General features: G+C 45.0%; 1 protein-coding gene across 1 annotated transcript in view; it reads left to right on the top strand.

Annotated features, from left to right (window-relative positions):
* Positions 1 to 17,107, top strand: part of ERCC3 (excision repair cross-complementation group 3) — a 30,136-nt gene extending 13,029 nt beyond the window's left edge. The window contains exons 10-15 of the mRNA XM_010862884.1: positions 652 to 854; positions 5,867 to 5,963; positions 7,076 to 7,193; positions 12,893 to 13,011; positions 14,921 to 15,073; positions 16,616 to 17,107. Of these exons, the coding sequence (XP_010861186.1) occupies positions 652 to 854; positions 5,867 to 5,963; positions 7,076 to 7,193; positions 12,893 to 13,011; positions 14,921 to 15,073; positions 16,616 to 16,747 (822 nt within the window). The 3' untranslated portion in view covers positions 16,748 to 17,107. The remainder of the gene's footprint in view (positions 1 to 651; positions 855 to 5,866; positions 5,964 to 7,075; positions 7,194 to 12,892; positions 13,012 to 14,920; positions 15,074 to 16,615) is intronic.
* The last annotated feature ends 1,099 nt before the right edge of the window (positions 17,108 to 18,206 follow it).

An 18,206-nucleotide genomic window follows, 5' to 3' on the forward strand; every position in this document is an offset into this window, starting at 1 on the left:
GGAACATCCCCCGGAGGAGGAAATGGCAACCCGCTCCAGCATCCTTGCCTGGGAAATCCCATGGACAGAGGAGCCTGATAGCTACAGTCCATGAGGTCGCAAAAGAGTTGGTCGTGACTTAGTGATGTTGACAGACATTGGGGTTGCTAAGTTGCTTTTTTTAACAGCTTTATTAAGGTCTAGTTTATGTTCCATAACATTCACCTATTGTAAGTAAATGCTGTTGATTTATAATTTTTGTGATTTTAGTAAATGTAAAGAGTTGTGCAGCTGTGTCCTCCAATCCAGTTTTAGAGCATTTCCCCCACCCTCAAGAGTTCCCTTGTATCCTTACTGGGATGTCATTGCTAGGCTAGCCCAACACATAGAGCTGGCAAGTGTGTGTGCAGCTCTCTGTCCAAAGGTGGACAGAGCAAGTCCACCTCTGCTGTCAATACATTTTAAAATCGTTGCTATTAACATGTAAGAGGGTCTTGGTTCGGCATTGGGTTTCAGGTTTTGTTTTGTAATGTGTGTGTTTACAATAGTTTTGAGATGTAATCCACATGCCATTGGTTTTGTCTTGGTTTGTTTTAAAGCTGATTTGCCAAAGTTTTCAATTGTGTGGTACTTAAGCTTGCATACTGACCCCTAATTCTTCCCGTTTCACAGGTTTGGTGCCCAATGTCTCCTGAGTTTTACCGGGAGTATGTGGCAATCAAAACCAAGAAACGGATCTTGCTGTACACCATGAATCCCAACAAATTCAGAGCTTGCCAGTTTCTGATCAAGTTTCATGAAAGGAGGAATGACAAGATTATCGTCTTTGCTGACAACGTGTTTGCTCTGAAGGAGTATGCCATTCGACTGAACAAGTAAGAATGGAAAAGTTAGAGTTGGCCTCAAAAGCCCAGGTATCTTCCCCACGTGAGAGTGCAGAAGACTGTTTTTTTCTCGAAGCTCTCAGGAACTTGTTAGTATCTGAAGGCCTAGTTTTCTGTTCCCAGGGACCATATGAGACAGAGGAGCAGTGGTCAGAGTCAGAGGTTGGTGTGTACAGAAAAGAGGGCCTGGTCACTGTGAGCCAAGAGAGCAAATGCTGCCTTGGAGCTGGGCTCCGAAGGTGGGCACTAGTTGGCATCTGGAGTTTCAGGCTGAGTGGCACTGTGACTGGAGATGCGATCAGACCACATGGACTAGGGGCCGGGAAGGCAAGGCAGACGGAACCAGCATCCCAGGTATGGCCCAGCATCTAGAAAGAGCTGCTCAGGAAACAGCCGGCAGAGTCCTTGTTACAGCCTCACCCAGATACTACTGAAAATTTGAAAATTTCCTGCCAGGTAAAGAGGAAGAGGCCTGTGCTTCTTTACACAGTGATACAGGGCTTCAGGTGCTGTGAGTGTAGCAGAAGACAAGGCCCTCCAGCCTGAATTCTTATGTCGCTGGGAGGGATGCATACAGGCAGCTGCTCTTCACAAGCTGTGATTTAATCATCACCTCAGCCGCAAGACATGATTGTGTTAGTCTCATAGACGAAAAACTGGGACACAGACTGAGTTTCTCAGATTTCTAAAACTGTGCCTTATTTAATGTAGGAAATATTTTATGTTTTATCAAATTAACATAGGCCGTCAAGAAAACTAGCAGTTCCTTGCACCTGTCTTCCTAGTCAAAATTCCTTGTTCCCCAAAGATGGATACTTTCAACTCTTTTCTGTATTTACCTTCATATTTCGAAGTAATAATTTATATAGCAATTTCTTGATGATTGATTATAGAAATTGGTTATTAATTTCCTACCATGGGAGCTGTGGATTTAGCCCTCTTACATACATCATTCCATCCCCTACCTCCACTCCATCCCCACAAAATGTTTGGGGCCAAGTTAGTTTCAATGTTACATTTTTACATTTTTTTTTTATTAGTTCTGTTTTTTGTTTTTTTTTTATTGAAGGATAATTGCTTTACAGAATTCTGTTGTTTTCTGTCAAACCTCAACATGAATCAGCCACAGGTATACATACATCCCCTTCCTTTTGAACCTCCCTCCCATCTCCCTCCCCATCCCAGCCCTCTAGGTTGGTACAGAGCCCATTTGGGTTTCCTGAGCCATACAGCACATTCCTGTTGGCTATCTATTTTACATATGGTAATGTAAGTTTCCACGTTACTCTCTCCATACTTCTCACCCTCCCTCCCCTCCCCCCATGTCCATAAGTCTATTCTTTATGTCTGTTTCTCCATTGCTGACCTGTAAATAAATTCTTCAGTACCATTTTTCTAGCTTCCACGTATGTGTGTTAGAATACGATATTTATCTTTCTCTTTCTGACTCACTTCACTCTAGGTTCACCCACCTCATCAGAACTGACTCAAATGCATTCCTTCTTATGGCTGAGTAATATTCCATTGTGTATCTGTACCACAACTTTATCCATTCATCTGTCGATGGGCATCTAGATTGCTTCCATGTTCTAGCTAATGTCAGTGTTACATTATTTTGACTCTGTAAGTATTGTTCAAGCCAAGGCAGGCAGTGTACTGTGATTACATTATTTCTTAACATGTTGTTTTTCCCTAGATTTAATAGTTGCCTTGTCATTACTTTTGCTTGGTTTTCTATGTAATTACTGAGTTATCCCTTTTCAGACTCCTCGTAAAATTCCCTCTCAGAAGGGTCAGATCCCTTCAGTGCTTCATCTTCCTGTCTTGCTCTGGTCTGCTGCTCTCTAGGACTCGAGATGCTGCCTGTCACCTTTGGGCACGCCTCTGATATCTTGGGAATTCCTTGTACCTCTTCCCTGTGTTGAAACCCCTTTTGCCACATCTCAAGTCTCCCCTTTTCTGGTCACTCATTTTGATGGAGTGTATCCTTTCGTAGATTTCTGAGAGAAGGTATGTAGAGGAAAATTTCATAAGAATTTGCTTGCAGATGTCATTATTCACTCTTACACTTGGTGAGTAGTTGATGGGGCCTCAGAATGTCAGAGGTAGGGCTGTTTTCTCAGCTTCCAATGCAGCTGTTTGTTTGCAAGCCTGCTTGATGCCCTTCTGACTCCTCTCTGTATGTGATCTATTGTGGTGATCATAGGTTTTCCTTCTCTCAAGAGGGTTTTAGAATCTTTTTTTCATTTTTGGAAGTTTGAAAACAGTGTGACTAGTGTGATCTTTTTTCTTTCATTACAATACATGAAGTAGACACTTTTCAATCTGAAAACTCATGTCCTTCAATTCAGAGAAGTTCTTTCTGTTTTTTCTTTGTTACTCATCTCTGTTTTCTCTTCTCTCTTTTTTTTTCGAGGGGTGAGAGGGCCGTGCTGTGTGGCATGTGGGATTTTAGTTCCCCAACTAATGCCCCCTACATTGGCGTCTTAACCACTGAACTGCCAAGGAAGTTCCTTTTCTCTCATTTTGAATTCCTGCTGGCCAGGTGTTAGATCTTCTGGGCACCTTCTCCAATTCCTCCCTGCCCCATCCCACCTTTATTTTGGTTGTGCCATGTAGCTTACGGGATCTTAGTTCCTTGACCAGGGATTGAACCCAGGCTGTGGCAGTGAAAACACTGAATCCTAACCACTGGACCACCAGGGAACTCCCATTTTCTCTTATTTTTTATCCGTTTGTCTACCAACTCTATTGAAGCTTTTGTGAATTTCCAGGAGTTCTTTATTGTCAACTGTTCTTGTTTTTTTGAGTAAGTACGGTGTCTTCTCTGTGGCTATTAAAGCTTTCAAAGCTTTCTTCTGTTCCCTGCACCATCTCTCTCTTCTTCAAGTGTTTTGTTTCAGCTCTGTCTTTCGAGCCCATCTTCTGATTTTTGGTGATCTTTGGCTCTATTTTCTTACCTAAGGGTGAGTCACTGAAAAGCTGATTGGCCTTTCTGTATAGCTTGGTGGGTTTGCCAGCCTGTGGACCTCTCCATGATCAGGCATGGGCCTGGCTAGTTTGTCAAGAAGTTGCCAGATGCCAGTGTCTCAGGGTCTTTTCTTCTGGGCTGGAAAGTTTCTCCAGAGAGGAATCTTGCCGTTTCCTAGATCCCAGCCTGTGGCAGGGGAGGGGTGGGGAATCCCTGTCTTTCTTCACTCTTGCTCTTGCTTAACCCTCAGCTCTCCCTGAGGGCAAAGGGTCGCCCTCAGTGTGTTCAGAATCTAGGCAGTGCATCTCCAGTTTCCTGCCAGGTGGGCAGAGGCATGCTTGGCGGCGGGAGTTGGAATCCGACACTGTTCCTTACACATACACTCTGTCCGTCTTCCTGGCTGTAATCCTGCCCTAACACCGACCTTCTGAGGCAGCTGGTGATTAGATCTTGAACCCTTTTGTGTTCTGTATAGAAAACTGGCTTGTTTTATGTTGGCTCTGCTTTCCTGCCGGCCTGGGCTTCTGCTTTCTCTGGTCTACCCTTTTGCTCTACTATCTCTTAGAGTTACCACCACCTACCTCAGGATTCTTACATCTAGTAGGTGTTCAACAAATGTTAGGTCCTTTTTCTGGAGGATGGTTACCCTTCTGTTTCATTTCCTATATGAGGGAACCTTCCCTGTGGCTCAGACAGTAAAGAATATGCCTGTAATGCAGGAGACCCAGGTTTGATTCCTGGGTCGGGAACATTCCCTGGAGAAGGAAATGGCAACCCACTCCAGTACTCTTGCCTGGAGAATCCTATGGACAGAGGAGCCTGGCGGGCTACAGTCCATGGGTTCGCAAAGAGCTGGACACAACTGAGCAACTAACACTTTGACTCAAACTGAGGGCTTGCTGCTATATGAGTTGTTTTTCCTGATGATGATCACAGAGAAAAATCACCTAAAAACCTAGATGTCAAGAGACAAGCTGTTCTGAAGAGTACAGATTCCCAACCTTTTTCACAGCATGAACATCCAGAAAATAATAAATTTGTAGGGTGCTCCAAACACTCTGGAAGCCAGGCTCGCAGGATTGGGGAAGCATCCAGCTGTCCCAGGCTTCGCCCAGCTTCCCCATAGGCCAGGGGGCTGCTCTCTCGGCATCCCTGTTACCAGCTTAGAGCACAGTGTCGGGAAGTGTGTGTGAAATAGCAAAAGCAGTGCTTCCTAGGCCTTCCAGGGAGCTGATGGCCCTGCACGGGGGAACAGCCACTTGAGTTCAGCGTCCTCTGGCTCCCAGCCTCAGGTGTACAGGTCTGAGGGCTCCTGGCAGGCGTGGGTCTTCCCCACAGCGTGGAGCCCGCCTCTGTTTGGTGTGGGGGGGCCCTGTGCACTTGGCTGCTGTCCTCGTTGTCCTTGTCGTCGTCACTCTCACTATTGTTACCGACCCTGTGGAAGCTACAAAAAGCACGTCAGTACAGGAAGACTAGAGGAGTGACGCTGCCAGAGGCCAGGGGTGAGCAGTGAGGTTGTTAGAAAGGGCTGTGCCCTTCGGCAGCTGGAAACTAGCGAGAAGTGCTTTGAACATAGCGTTACAGGGAGTCAGTGGGAAGAAGTCTGGAAGGGGTTCTTTTCTCCTTTCTTGGAGAATGCCTGTTTCACTTGGAAATGGTTCCTTCCAGGCTTTGGTTTGCAAATAGCAATGTTTTCTTTTTTTCCCCATTGTGCTTCATGGAATCCAGGGGATTCTCCTTGTATAGACACTAAGCTTAGAGTGAGAGACGCTGAAGGAGGAAGGAGCACAGTCCAAAAACAAAAGAGTGAAGGGAGAATCTTGAAGAGAATGGTGACCTGCACCTTGGCTCAGGGGGAAGGGGTGGCGGCAGTGGGGGCGTGTTTTCTATGGGTCTCTTCTGCTCTTCTTCCATGACAGAGGTCTTCCTGGGAGAGAGAAGCCTTGCAGAGCTCCGTTTCCCTCTGACGTGCGTTCAGGACAGTCGAGGAGTGCTTCCGTGGTCTTCCTAACGTAGCTTTGTTCTTCTCTAGACCCTATATCTATGGCCCTACGTCCCAGGGAGAAAGGATGCAGATCCTCCAGAATTTCAAGCATAACCCCAAAATCAACACCATCTTCATATCCAAGGTCAGTGTGGCATGCAGCAGCCCGGGGCCTGGGGGCAGCTGGATGATTTCTGGGCAGTGCACTGGGGTTTGTTGAAGGAACATCATGCGTCAGTTTTCATTCCCGTGTGTCCAGTTTCTAGGGACACGGGAATGTTGTTTGGCGGGTAGTAGAAGAAGGAGATGTAGAGTTTAGTGTATACATTCTATATTCCTAATTCAAGGAGTATACACTCTAGCAAGTCCTTTTGTATGACTTAAGCTTTTTCTGCCTCTTTTGGGGATACAGGAATTTTAATTTGTATTTTTTTCGTATAAAGGGGGAAGTTCACTAAATACTCTGACAAAGGGAGGCATGTGGATGAGGTTCTCTTTGTGGGGTTGGAGATTCCTACGGGCCGCGGGCAGCCTTTGTCCTGGCTCCTGTGTGCCTTGGGGGTGAGTGGTGAATCTGAACACAGTACAAGGTCACGTAGGCCAGCTTGGTGACGGTTTCAATTTGCAGTTAGAAGTGGTAGCCTGACAGTGTAGAATAGTCGTTTAGAATAGAATGACCCAAAGCCCCAGAGAGATGAGATTTACCTATAACGTGATCATAGATGGATCAGTAAGTACCAGCCTTTGATTTCTGTGTCTGGAGACCTTGATGGTGCTGCCGTCCCCCGTCCCCCAAGCTGGGGCAGCTGCCCTGAGCCAGGATCCAGCCCGCTGCAGGCCGTGGGCCCTACCAGATCACGTGTCCAGCTTGTGCTGTTGGCCTCAGTGGCCTCGAGTTAAGATTGTGGATGGTTTTGTGCAGACCTAGTTCAGTTGCAAAAAATGAAAAGCATCACTCAGAGTGTTGATCGGGCCCTCTTGTCTCTGGGCCTTAGCAGTTCGCACTAGGACTGTTGCTGAGACAGATGGTTAGGACCTGGGTCCTGACAGCTTCCGTAAGACAGCTCTCTGGAAGCACACTCGGTCCTAGAGACCTGCTTGCATCTGAGGGACCCTGGTATAGACTGAGATGGTAGTGATTGTTGTTCATAAATTATGTACAGAGCCTTTTTAAATTTGAGACTAGTTGAATTTTTTTTTCCTTTTTGTCTCACATATAAAAACCTTCCCAAGCTCACAGCTATCTCATCTCTGCAGGTGGGTGACACATCATTTGATTTGCCAGAAGCGAATGTTCTCATTCAGATTTCCTCTCATGGTGGCTCCCGGCGGCAGGAGGCCCAGAGGCTAGGGCGAGTGCTCCGAGCGAAAAAAGGTACCTGCCCCGGGGCTCTCTTTTCCACCACTTCTGTCCGGTGCCTGTGTGATGGTGAGGGCGGGCTTGTGCTCCTGGGTTAGGTGGACTCTACAAGGGGGCGGGGCGGAGGGGGTTCCAAAGCAAGGACCCAGGCTCCTTGGCATTATTATTTCCATCTGGATGTTTTCCATGGCAGCTGTCTGGAACTCATAGTCTGAGCTGAGTGCTTATGTTCATGGAAAAGGGACCTGGGAAGCAGTGCCGAACGGTGTGCTTGTAGAGGGAGAAAGCAGCGCTTTGGCCCCCAGTGGATGTATCGGAGCTGGAAGGTGCCCTCTGAACCTCGAGTTAAGAGTAAGGGGAGAGCTTGGCAGGAGCAGCCACGGTGGTTACCTCACTCCTAACCTGTGAAGAATGGTCCCCCGAGTGGCAGCTAATAGAAGCTTAGCAAATGAGGAAGCAAGAGGCATGGAGTTTCTGCTTGTTAATTGCAGTAAAGAGGCCTAGACCCCCATCATGGGCAGAGTAGAGACCAGTATTGCTGGCGTCCTCCAGCACCCTCCTAGGGCCATGTGGGTCCTACAGGAATGACCCAGGCCCTGTCCTCAAGGGAGTCACTCATCTCAGGAACAGCTTGGACTGTTAGGGTTTTTGAAAATGATAAGATTGATGAGCATTTGAGTATATTTAGGAAGCAGCTAACTGACTGTGATTACAATGGAGACAGGGCAAGCTGTAGGAATAGCAAACGTGGGCTTGGGCCCCAGACCAGCTGTGTGACCTTGGATAAGTGATTTGCCCCTCTCAGCAAAGCAAATCGGTTTCTCATCCAAAGCAGGACTGACGATCCTTATCGTTCAGGGCTATTAGGAGGAATGAGACTACAGTACAGAATACAGTAGTTGTTGTTGTTTAGTTACTGAGCGGTGTCTGACTCTTTTGTAACCCCATGGACTGTAGCCCTCCAGGCTCCTCTGTCTGTGGGATTTCCCAGGCAAGAATACTGGAGTGGATTGCCATTTCCTTCTCCAGGGGATCTTCCTGACCCAAGGATCGAACCAATCTCCTGTATTGCAGGTGGATTCTTTACTGCTGAGCCACCAGGGAGCCCCCCAGAATGTAGTAGACTCTTGGATAAATCTGACTAATACATGTGAAAATGACTCTTTATTTACTCGTTACTCTTCATCACACAGAAACAAATCTAATTTGAACAGCTCTTTGATTTTGTTTTTTAAAGTACTGTTTGACTCATTATACAAAGCTAGTATTGCCCTGATATCAAAACTAGAAAAGTTCACTACAGAAAAGAAAAGGACAGGCCAAATATCCTATGAATACAGATGTAAAAATCCTCAAAAAAATACCAGCAAACCAAATTCAGCCCCACGTTAAAAGGATCATTCACCATGATCAAGTGGGATTTGTCCCTGGGATGCAAACATACACAAGACACACAAATCAATAAATGCGACACCTCACACTGATAGAATTAAGGAAGAAAATTCATATGATCGTTTCAGTAGATGGAGAAGAAGCGTTTGAAAAAATTCAACATCTGTGTGTAATAAAAACTCTTAACAAATTAGGTAAAGGAGGAACGGGTGTGCATGCTCACTCTCTCAGTCATGTCCAACTACTGGGACCCCACCAGACTGTAGTCCACTAGGCTCCTCTGTTGGTGGAATTTTCCAGGCAAGAATACTGGAGTGGGTTGCCATTTCCTCCTCCAGGGGATCTTCCCGACCCAGGGATCAAACCCATGTCTCCTGTGTCAGCCGCATTGACAGGTGGATTCTTTACTCCTGAGCCAGCTGGGAATCCCATAGGAGGAAAGTACCTCAGCATAATAGAGGCTGTGTATGATAGGCCCACGGCTGACATCATACTTAACAGTGAAAAGTTTGAAAGGTTTTCCTCTAAGATCAGAAGCAAGACAAGGACACCCACTGTCATCTGTTCATTATACTGGAAGTCCTAACCAAAGCAATTAGGTGTGAAAAAGGCATCAGAATTGAAACAGAAGAAGTAAAATTTTCTCTATTTGCATGTGACATGATTTTACAGGTAGAAAACCCTAAAAACTTTACCAAAAAACTGTTAGATATATTCAGCAAATTCAGTAAAGTTATTGGATACAAAGTTAACATTAAAAAATCAGTAGCATTTCTATACACTTATGACAAATTGTCTAAAAGAAAAAAGTAAAACTATTCCATTTACAAGAGCATCAAAAAACAATAAAATATTTAGAAGTAAATTTAACCAAGGAGGTGAAAGAGCTACAAGACACTGACGAAAGAAATGGAAGAAAATACAAATAAATAGAAAGTATCCTTTGTTCATGGATTAGAAGAATTAATGTTGTTAAATCTGTACTACCCAAAGCCATCTTTAGATTGAGTGCAATCCCTATTAAGTCTTTACTGGCATTTTTAAAGAAGTAAAAATAGTATTCCTAAAATTTATATGGTACCACAGAAGACCCTAAATAGCCAAAGCAGTTCTGAGAAAGAACAAAACAAGAGGCATCACACTTCTGATTTTAAGTTATTTAATAAAGCTTTGGCTATCCAAACAGTATGTTACTGGTATAAAAACAGATTATAGACCAGTGGAACAGAATCCAAAGCCCAGAAATAAACCCATGCAAGAGAGCTGAGAATACCCAGTGGAGTAGAAGACAGTCTCTTTAATAAATGGTGCTGGGAAAATTGGATATCCACATATAAAGAATGCAGCTCCACCCCTATCTTTCACCACTAGCAAAAGCCCGCTCAAGATGAATTAAAGACTTAAGTACAAGACTGGAAACCATGAAACTCCTAAAGGAAAACATAGGAAAAAAATGCTCCTTTGACATGGATCTTGGCACTGTTTTTTTTGACTGCCAAGTCAATAGTTGACTACATGAAACTAAAAAGCATCTTCACAGCAAAAGAAATAGGCAGCAAAATGAAAAGGCAGGGACTTCCCTGGTGGTCCCAGTGGTTAAGACTCTGCCTTCCAATCAGGGGCCGTGAATTTGATCCCTGCCCAGTGTTCTTGCCTGGGGAATCCCGTGGACAGAGGAGCCTGGCAGGCTACAGTCCATGGGTCGCAGGACACGACTTAGGGACTAAACTACTACTACAGGGGACTGAGGTCCTATGTGCTGTAGGCAACTAGGCCCACGGGCCACGATGGGAAGGTCCCGTGTGCCACAGGGGGCTAAGGTCCTATGTGCTGTAGGCAACTAAGCCCACGGGCCACGATGGGAAGGTCCCGCGTGCCACAGTGACGGCCCTGCACGTCTCAACTAAGACCCGATGCAGCTAAATAAATAAATATTTTTAAAAAAATAATGAAAATGCAATATGTGGAATGGGAGAAAATATGTGCAACTCATTTATCTAATAAGGAGTTAATATACATATAAAGACTTCATACAACCCAACAGCAAAAAAAAAAAAATAAATAATTCAATTAAAAGCTGGGCAAAAGACCTGAAGAGACAGTTTTCCCAAGAAGATACACAAATAGCCAACAGGTACATGAAAAGGTGCTTATCATCACTAATTATTAGGGAAATGCAAATCAACACCATGAGATTGCTTCACACCTGTTAGAATGTTATCAAAAAGTCAGTAGTTAACATTTGTTAATTGTCAAGGATGTAGAGGAATGGGAACCATTGTGTGCTGTTGGGAATGTAAATTGGTACAGCCGTTGTGGAAAACAGTATGAATGTCCCTTAAACAATTAAAAATAGAATTGGCGTATAATCCAGCAATTACACTTCTGGATGTATATCTGATAGAAATGAAGTCACTATGCCAAAGAGATATTTGTGCCACCATGTTAATTTAATGTCAGCATTATTTTCAATACCCAAGACATGGTGTAAATGTTCATCAGCAGATGAGTGGATGAAGAAAATGTGGTGTGCGTGCACGTGTATGTCCATATATTGAGTTGAACAAAAAGTTCGTTCAGATTTTTCCGTAAGATGTTACAGAAAAACTGGAACGAACTTTTGGGCCAACCCAATATAATAATCAGCCATAAAAAAGAAGGAAATCCTGCCATCTGTGACAACATGGATGGGCCTTGACAATGTTATGCTAGTTGGAATAAGTCAGACAGACAAATACTGTATGATCTCCCTTATATGAGGGATCTACAAAAAAACAAACTTAGAGGAAAAGATATCAGATTCGTGATCACCAGAGAATGGGGATTTGGGAGTGGGGGATTTGAAAGAATGTATTCAAAAGGTACACACTTTCAGCTAAATACGTACTGGAGATACGAAGTGCAACATGACGGCTATAGTCTCCACTGCTGTATGTTATACTTGAAGTTGTTCAAGAGCACATTCTCAAAGTTCTCATCACAAGGGAAAAGCCATTTTTTCCCTTTTTTTGTATGTGTGTTACTGTGAAATGACGGATGTGAACTAAAGTTACTGAGGTAGTCATTTCGCCATATATGTAAGTCATATCATTATGTGTATATAGCACTATGTCAATTTTATCTCAATAAGACAAAAGAAAATATTTGTTATAAGATAATTAGCCCTTTTCTTTGCATCTCTGCGCTCTTGGAAGACAAACAATTGAATTCAGAGGCAGTACACAAATAATTAACTTACACTGAACTGTGAAGCAAAAACATTCAGATTTTCCTGCAGGACCAGATTTTTAGGTTACCTTGTTTCTGTGATAATTCTGTTGTGTCTTTTCTCTGAGCTTTTTATTCTTTTAGTAGTTTTAGCATAATATTTTCAGAAGGGTTATCCATATTGCAGCACCTGTTAGTACCTCATTCTTATTTATTGATGAGTACTATTCCACTGTATGAACTTTTAAAATCCATTTATGGACATTTGGATTATTTATACTTTTTGGCACTTAGAATAGTGCTGTTATGAAATTCATATGCAAATTTTGTCTGGACATAAGTTTTAATTCTCCTGGGTGTATCTTGGCGTGTAATTGTTGGTCATGTAGTAACTGTATGTTTAACAGTTTAATAAACTGCCGGGCTCTTTCCCAAGTGGCTGCACCATTTCACGTTCTCAGCAGCAGTGTGTGAGGATTTCAGCTTCTCCACAGCCTTGACGACAGCTGTAATCACCCTTTTTATCCTCGCTATTCTGTGGTGTTCGGCAGTATTTTGTCATGGTTTTGACTTGCATGTCCCTGATGACTAGCACCAGTGAGCTTTCTCCATGTGCCCATGGATGCATGAATCTTCTTTGTATATCTTCTTTGGGGAAATGTCTATTCAGATCTTTTTTCCTGAATATAACTGGTTTGTCTTTTCATTATTGAGTTGTAATAGTTTTTTTATGCCTTAGGGGCAAATCCCTTATCAGATGTATGCTTTGTAAATGTTTTTCCCAATTCTGTGAGTTGTTTTTTCACTTTTTTTATGGTGTCCTTTGAAGCACCAAAGTTTTTAATTTTGTTGAAGTCATTGTGCAAAGTCAGGGCAGTGACCCCTCTGACTGCAATGCTCTCCCACTGCAGGACTTAACTTTTTTTTTTTTTTTTTGCCACTTTATTTTTTTTATTAACTTTATTTTTTAATTGAAGGATAATTGCTTTACAGAATTTTGTTGTTTTCCGTCAAACATCAACAAGAATCAGCCATAGCTACCCTTTTGAGCCGTGGACCCTTAGTTCCTGGAGTTCTGACGGCTCATGTCATCCTTTTTCATGCCCTCCCCCCAGGGATGGTTGCAGAGGAGTACAATGCCTTCTTTTACTCGCTGGTATCCCAGGACACACAGGAAATGGCTTACTCAACCAAGCGACAGAGGTTCTTGGTAGATCAAGGTTACAGCTTTAAGGTATGTATCCATTTTGGTCTCTGGTCAGAGTCGGACCGAGGCTTTTTTCTACCCAGCCCTCCATGAGAAGTGGGGGCCACTGTCAGCAGAGCGTGGGACAGGTCTCCGGCAGGCACAGAAGTTAGGGGACTGGGGGCCCCGCCTCAGACTTCTGTTCTCCTTGCATGAACTGTGGGGAGCTTTGAAGGAAAAAGCTTGTGTAGGCTCCTCTCCTGCCTCCAACCTCTCAGAGAACAGGGCCTCTGAAGCAAGCAACATGTGGAGTCTCAGCTTGTTAACTTTTTATAGTCATCTTGCAAAAAAAAAAAAAAGATCCCATTCGACGTTGGTGGGAAAATGTGCTAAGCTAGCAGGGCTTGAGAAGCCAGGGAGCTGTGGCCACCACTGCGTGAGTGTGAGCCCTTTGGGTTTCCTTTCTCAGGGGTCCCCGCCAGTAGCTGGGAGAGCTCTGTCCTTAGCCATCAGTGAGCCTCGGCTTCCATGAGCCTCAAACATCAGGAGCCATCCACGAACTATAAATCTGGTATTTTAATAACTTGGGAAACTCTGAAGCTTTGGCTGACTTTCATTGGTGAAAGCATTTGCTTGCTTTCCTCTTGACACAGATAGTAAATTTATGCCAGGATTTAGTATCCCAAAGGGTTTTTTTTTTTTTTTTTTTTTTTTTGTGGAGGGTACTGCAAGCAGGGGACTGAAAGGGCGTTTTAGAACATACAGGTTCCCAGGTTCCTGATTTGTGGAAGCCTGTAGGCTGCCTCTCCAGCTACTTTAAATTGTATCTTTCTCAAATTGGTTTAGAGTAGAACTAATCAGGGAACTAACAGAGTTCCCTTTATCACCTTAGACAAGAGGACAGGGTTGTCCGACCCTCCTCTTTCAGTCAGAGGCAGTGACACTTTTCAGACTTCTCATGCTGAATTCTAGTTCAGGACACTTGGCACAGTTTTTCGAAGGATTTTCACTGCAACCTTTTTATCCGTCTGTATAACATTTGTGGTGAGAACAGCACTCGTACCTTCTGATTCCCAGGGGAGTCATAAGGGTAAGAGAAGCACTGAATCAGGAAGGGCTCTGGGTTCTTGACAGGTGAGCTTGACAAAGTGCTGAGCACGTGGTGGTCTGTGTTGGCTGGAGCTGCCTTTGCGAGCCTCACCTTCAAGTCTGCCCGCCGAGAGCAGCCAGGCTAGGGTTCCCAGAATCATGACCCTGGGGAGGAGGCCGGGGCAGAAGTGTCCCACATCTGTCCTCCAGATCTGTGGCCACCTGAAGGGCTTAGCCAGGTCCTTCCTTCTAGGAATTTTCTTTTAAAATTACGTGAAAATTAGAGAGGGGGGAGCAGAAAAGAAGTTCCCTTCACGTAATCAATCCTCACTTTCTACAGGGATAAGTAGGCCTTGTAGTGAGTTATCCCCAAGGAAGTGAAAACCAGATCTCCACCCGGCTGCTATCTTTCTCTTTTAGAAAAAATATCCAATCATTTGTACATGCCCCTTCTGCTGGAAGCCCTGGGTGCCAGGCCTGGAGGTTGGATACCTTCTTAAAGGGCAACAGTCTGTGCCCTTCAGTTCTTGCTCCCTCCCTTTACCTGGTGCAAGATGGGAAAGCTACTAGAATGGTTCCTTGGAGGTTGCCAAGATCCCTGGAGATCTTCTGTAAGTGGTTATTTAGGTGCCATGTGTTGGGAGCAGATTTCCCTAGAATTTGCTGAACCTTTCCTGCCTTGCAGTCCTTGGCTGAGCTCCTTGTTGAGGTGGCTCCCGAGGCTGGGCTCTGCACTTCCAGAGAGGAGCTCTCTGTTATTAGGCAGCTTCTCTGCTGGGCCTGAGTGAGGAGGCGACCAGACCAGATGAGCCCAGGAGAAGGTGGGATCGGGCCAAGGGGGAGAAAACAAGAGGGTTCCGCTCTACAGGTGATCACCAAGCTTGCTGGCATGGAAGAGGAAGACTTGGCATTTTCAACGAAAGAGGAGCAACAGCAGCTCCTACAGAAGGTCCTGGCGGCCACTGACCTGGATGCTGAGGAGGAGGTGGTGGCAGGCGAATTTGGCTCCAAATCCAGCCAGGTGAGTGAGTAGGTGAGGCTCCAGATGTCCGTTCTCCTGAAGGACAGAGTCTTAGACACCCATACAGCTTCACAGTTCTGTGTGTGTATGTGCCTCTGTGGTTTTTTAAAAACTTGGAATACATGGGAAATTGTAGCGAAGGAAATAATAGAAATTATCCCTGTTAGCCTTTCTGTGTGTCTGTCTTATTTTACGTGTCTGAGCCCATGGTAGGTGTAGTTGTCTCCTGCGGCGCTCACGTAATAGTCAGGCGTAAGTGTTTGTTAGTATTTGGATGTTGGAGCCCAGGCTCCCGCTAGGGTGGTGGTGGCAAGGAGTGTGACGGACCTGGGGCTACCCCTCTTGGCCTTGGGTGAGTCACCTCACCCCAGCTTCCTCCTCAGTGATAACACAGCCTTCCGGCCTGTAAGACAGGACTGAGAAAGAACTGTGTTGTAGTTTCAATGCATGTTTTGAAAAATTTAGAGTTCTCTGCAAGTGTTCAACTTTTCAGTAATTCTGCGCATACTTACCAAATGCCTGTTTTTGCGCCGGGCAAATATAGTATGGTATAACTAATGAGAGTATCATGGTGAGGAATTCGTATCTGGCCCTTCCAAGGAGAGAAGTACTATTTGATCAGGTGCTTTTGAAACTAAGTTGGCGTTAGAGCTGCAAGGTGAGTGATAGTAGAACAAGGGAAGAAGGAAGCTGTCACCGGGAAAGGTGCTGTGTGCCCTGAGACCTTCCTGTCCCAGCGCCGGCAGCTGGGGGCTGGATCTTCTCCAGGCACCCTCCATGGGTGCCCAGGGAAGCTTCCGGTTTTTGTCCGAAGGTGGTGTCAAGTCAATTCCGCTTCACAGTGGGTCACCTAAGGTCAGGCTGCAGAAGGTGTGGCTTCAGTGCCCGTCTGCATCCTTTGCTTGTAATCTGGTGTGAGTTGTGTGCCAAGCACTGGGCCAGACCCTTCTTGACCTGTGTGATTTCCGTTCACACCACATATGTCAAGCAGACGTGGTTATCCCCATTTTACACGTGAGTTCATTGAGTTACAGACATTCAGAATTTGCCCAAGGCCATTCAGTGAGACATAGAACCAAGCCTGGGGCTTTCTGAGTTTCTACTTGATTCAAGCCTTATGGTAGGGTCTCAGGAGATTTGAAGGACTCCTGCCCTCACTGTTAAGATTCTGTTTAGAAATTGCCATGAAGAGAGGCAGTGTGGTATTACGGTTAGGTACAGGGAATCTAAGCCTGGGTTCACGTCCCATCTCTTAAAGAGTTGTGTGCTCTTGGACGAGTTACTTCATTTCTCCATGTTTGTTTCCTCTTCTGTAAAATGGGCATTAGAATGATCGTGAGGATTCAGTAAGTTACGACATGTAATAAATAAGTATAAGCTGCTTAGAATAATACTTGAGACATACTATGCAGTCAGTAAATGTTATTTTAAAAATTATAAAATCTATGAAACTCATAAATTTATAAAACTTACTATGATTATAAATGTAGAAGGGAGGGTGTTTCACCTTGGAAACTAACGGCGGGTTGGGTCCCCCTGCAGGTGTCCCGGCGCTTTGGCACGATGAGCTCCATGTCCGGGGCCGACGACACGGTGTACATGGAGTACCACTCATCGCGGAGTAAGACTTCCACTAAGCACGTGCACCCACTTTTCAAGCGCTTCAGGAAATGACGCCCACAGGGGCATGTGGCTGAAGGCTGGATGGCCAGCACCAACGCTGGAAAAGGATTTTAAATGTAGCATTTTCTTTCTACATCTATGTTCTTTCCAATAGCATTGGCCAAACCAATCTAGATTCAAGTATCTGTTAACCATGTTGAAGAAAATGCATCAAGAGCTTGATTCTATCTTCCTGGGTCATCCAGGGTTTAAAAGTGGGAGTGGGGAGACTATATTTTTGGGAGTTTTTTTTTCAGACCACTTTTCAGAATTTTGGGGGAGTGTTCATTCTTGTATATAAAAATTTTGTAATATTTAGGTGTATTTATCTTAATGTTCTCCTGAATAAACAGAAATGGGACATTTAACCACTGTTCATTATAGATGTTCTTATGAGCCTTGCCATCAGTTATGTCTAGATGACAAACCTCCAGCAGGGCCTCAGTTGGTGGCAGGCCCAGAGGAGTAAGATGGGAAGTAAGTTCCCGTCTGCAGGGAGCACCGGAGAGACGAGAAGACTTGCCAGTTAGTGTGCTGTGTGGCCGGGGAGGCCCTGTGAGCCTGTGACGGTGGTCCAGAGCGAGGGAGGACTTTGAGCAGCTTGCAGTGCTGCCTGGCCCCTGGTCAGCTCACGTGTGTTCCCCGGGAGGTACCCACAGTTGGAGGCCCTCTAGGTCACCTGAAGGCCATCACCCCCTTTGGGATCCACAGTGCACACAGGTCCTGGTGGTTGATCTTCTCTGAGAGAATGATCTCTTATTTCTCCCTCAAGATACATTGTTGATGTTGCTGGAAGGCTGGATTCCTCTTCTAACAGCATTCCTAGAACTAGAACATTCCTCTTCTAGTACCCTTGGATCTTTTTTTTTAATTAATTAATTTTAATTGAAGGATAATTAGATAATTACTTTAAAATATTGTGATGGTTTTTGCCATACATCAACATGACCCTTAGATCTTTAATGGCTGGTTCCTTTATTCTGAAAAATGTCTCTGGGCTTTTTTCCTTATTCCTCGTATGAAAGAAAAGGTGTTCTTTCATACCATAGAAGACAGACAGGCATGCGCAAGGTCCTGAAGAGTGTGTTCCAGCGTCTTGAGGAGGCTCATTCTGTGTGACTAAGGCTTCTCAAGAGTCCTGCCTGCCCCTTGCCGCTGGGCAGCAGCGTTTCCATCTGTCAGTGCCCTCCTGGGCAGAAGACCACATTCATTTTGTCGAGAGTGCTTTTAAGCAAAAGCCACTTTCCCTGAATTCCTCTTCTCTGAGCTGACCGTTTGGGACAAACACACTGTTACAGTCTGGCCGGCAGTTGGTGCTGACCCACAGAGCCAGCTGCTTTGTCCGTTCAAACCCTGGAGATGGCCCCGGGCAGCCAGACCTTCAGGCCCTGTGAGCCAGACCTCTGCTCAAGCACGGCTGTGCAGAGGCTGCAGACCAGCCCGTCTCTCACCGCAACGGGTGGCTCCCAGC

Source organism: Bison bison, unplaced genomic scaffold, assembly GCF_000754665.1.
Source record: "Bison bison bison isolate TAMUID 2011002044 unplaced genomic scaffold, Bison_UMD1.0 scf7180017864485, whole genome shotgun sequence".
Taxonomy (NCBI): Eukaryota; Metazoa; Chordata; class Mammalia; order Artiodactyla; family Bovidae; genus Bison; species Bison bison.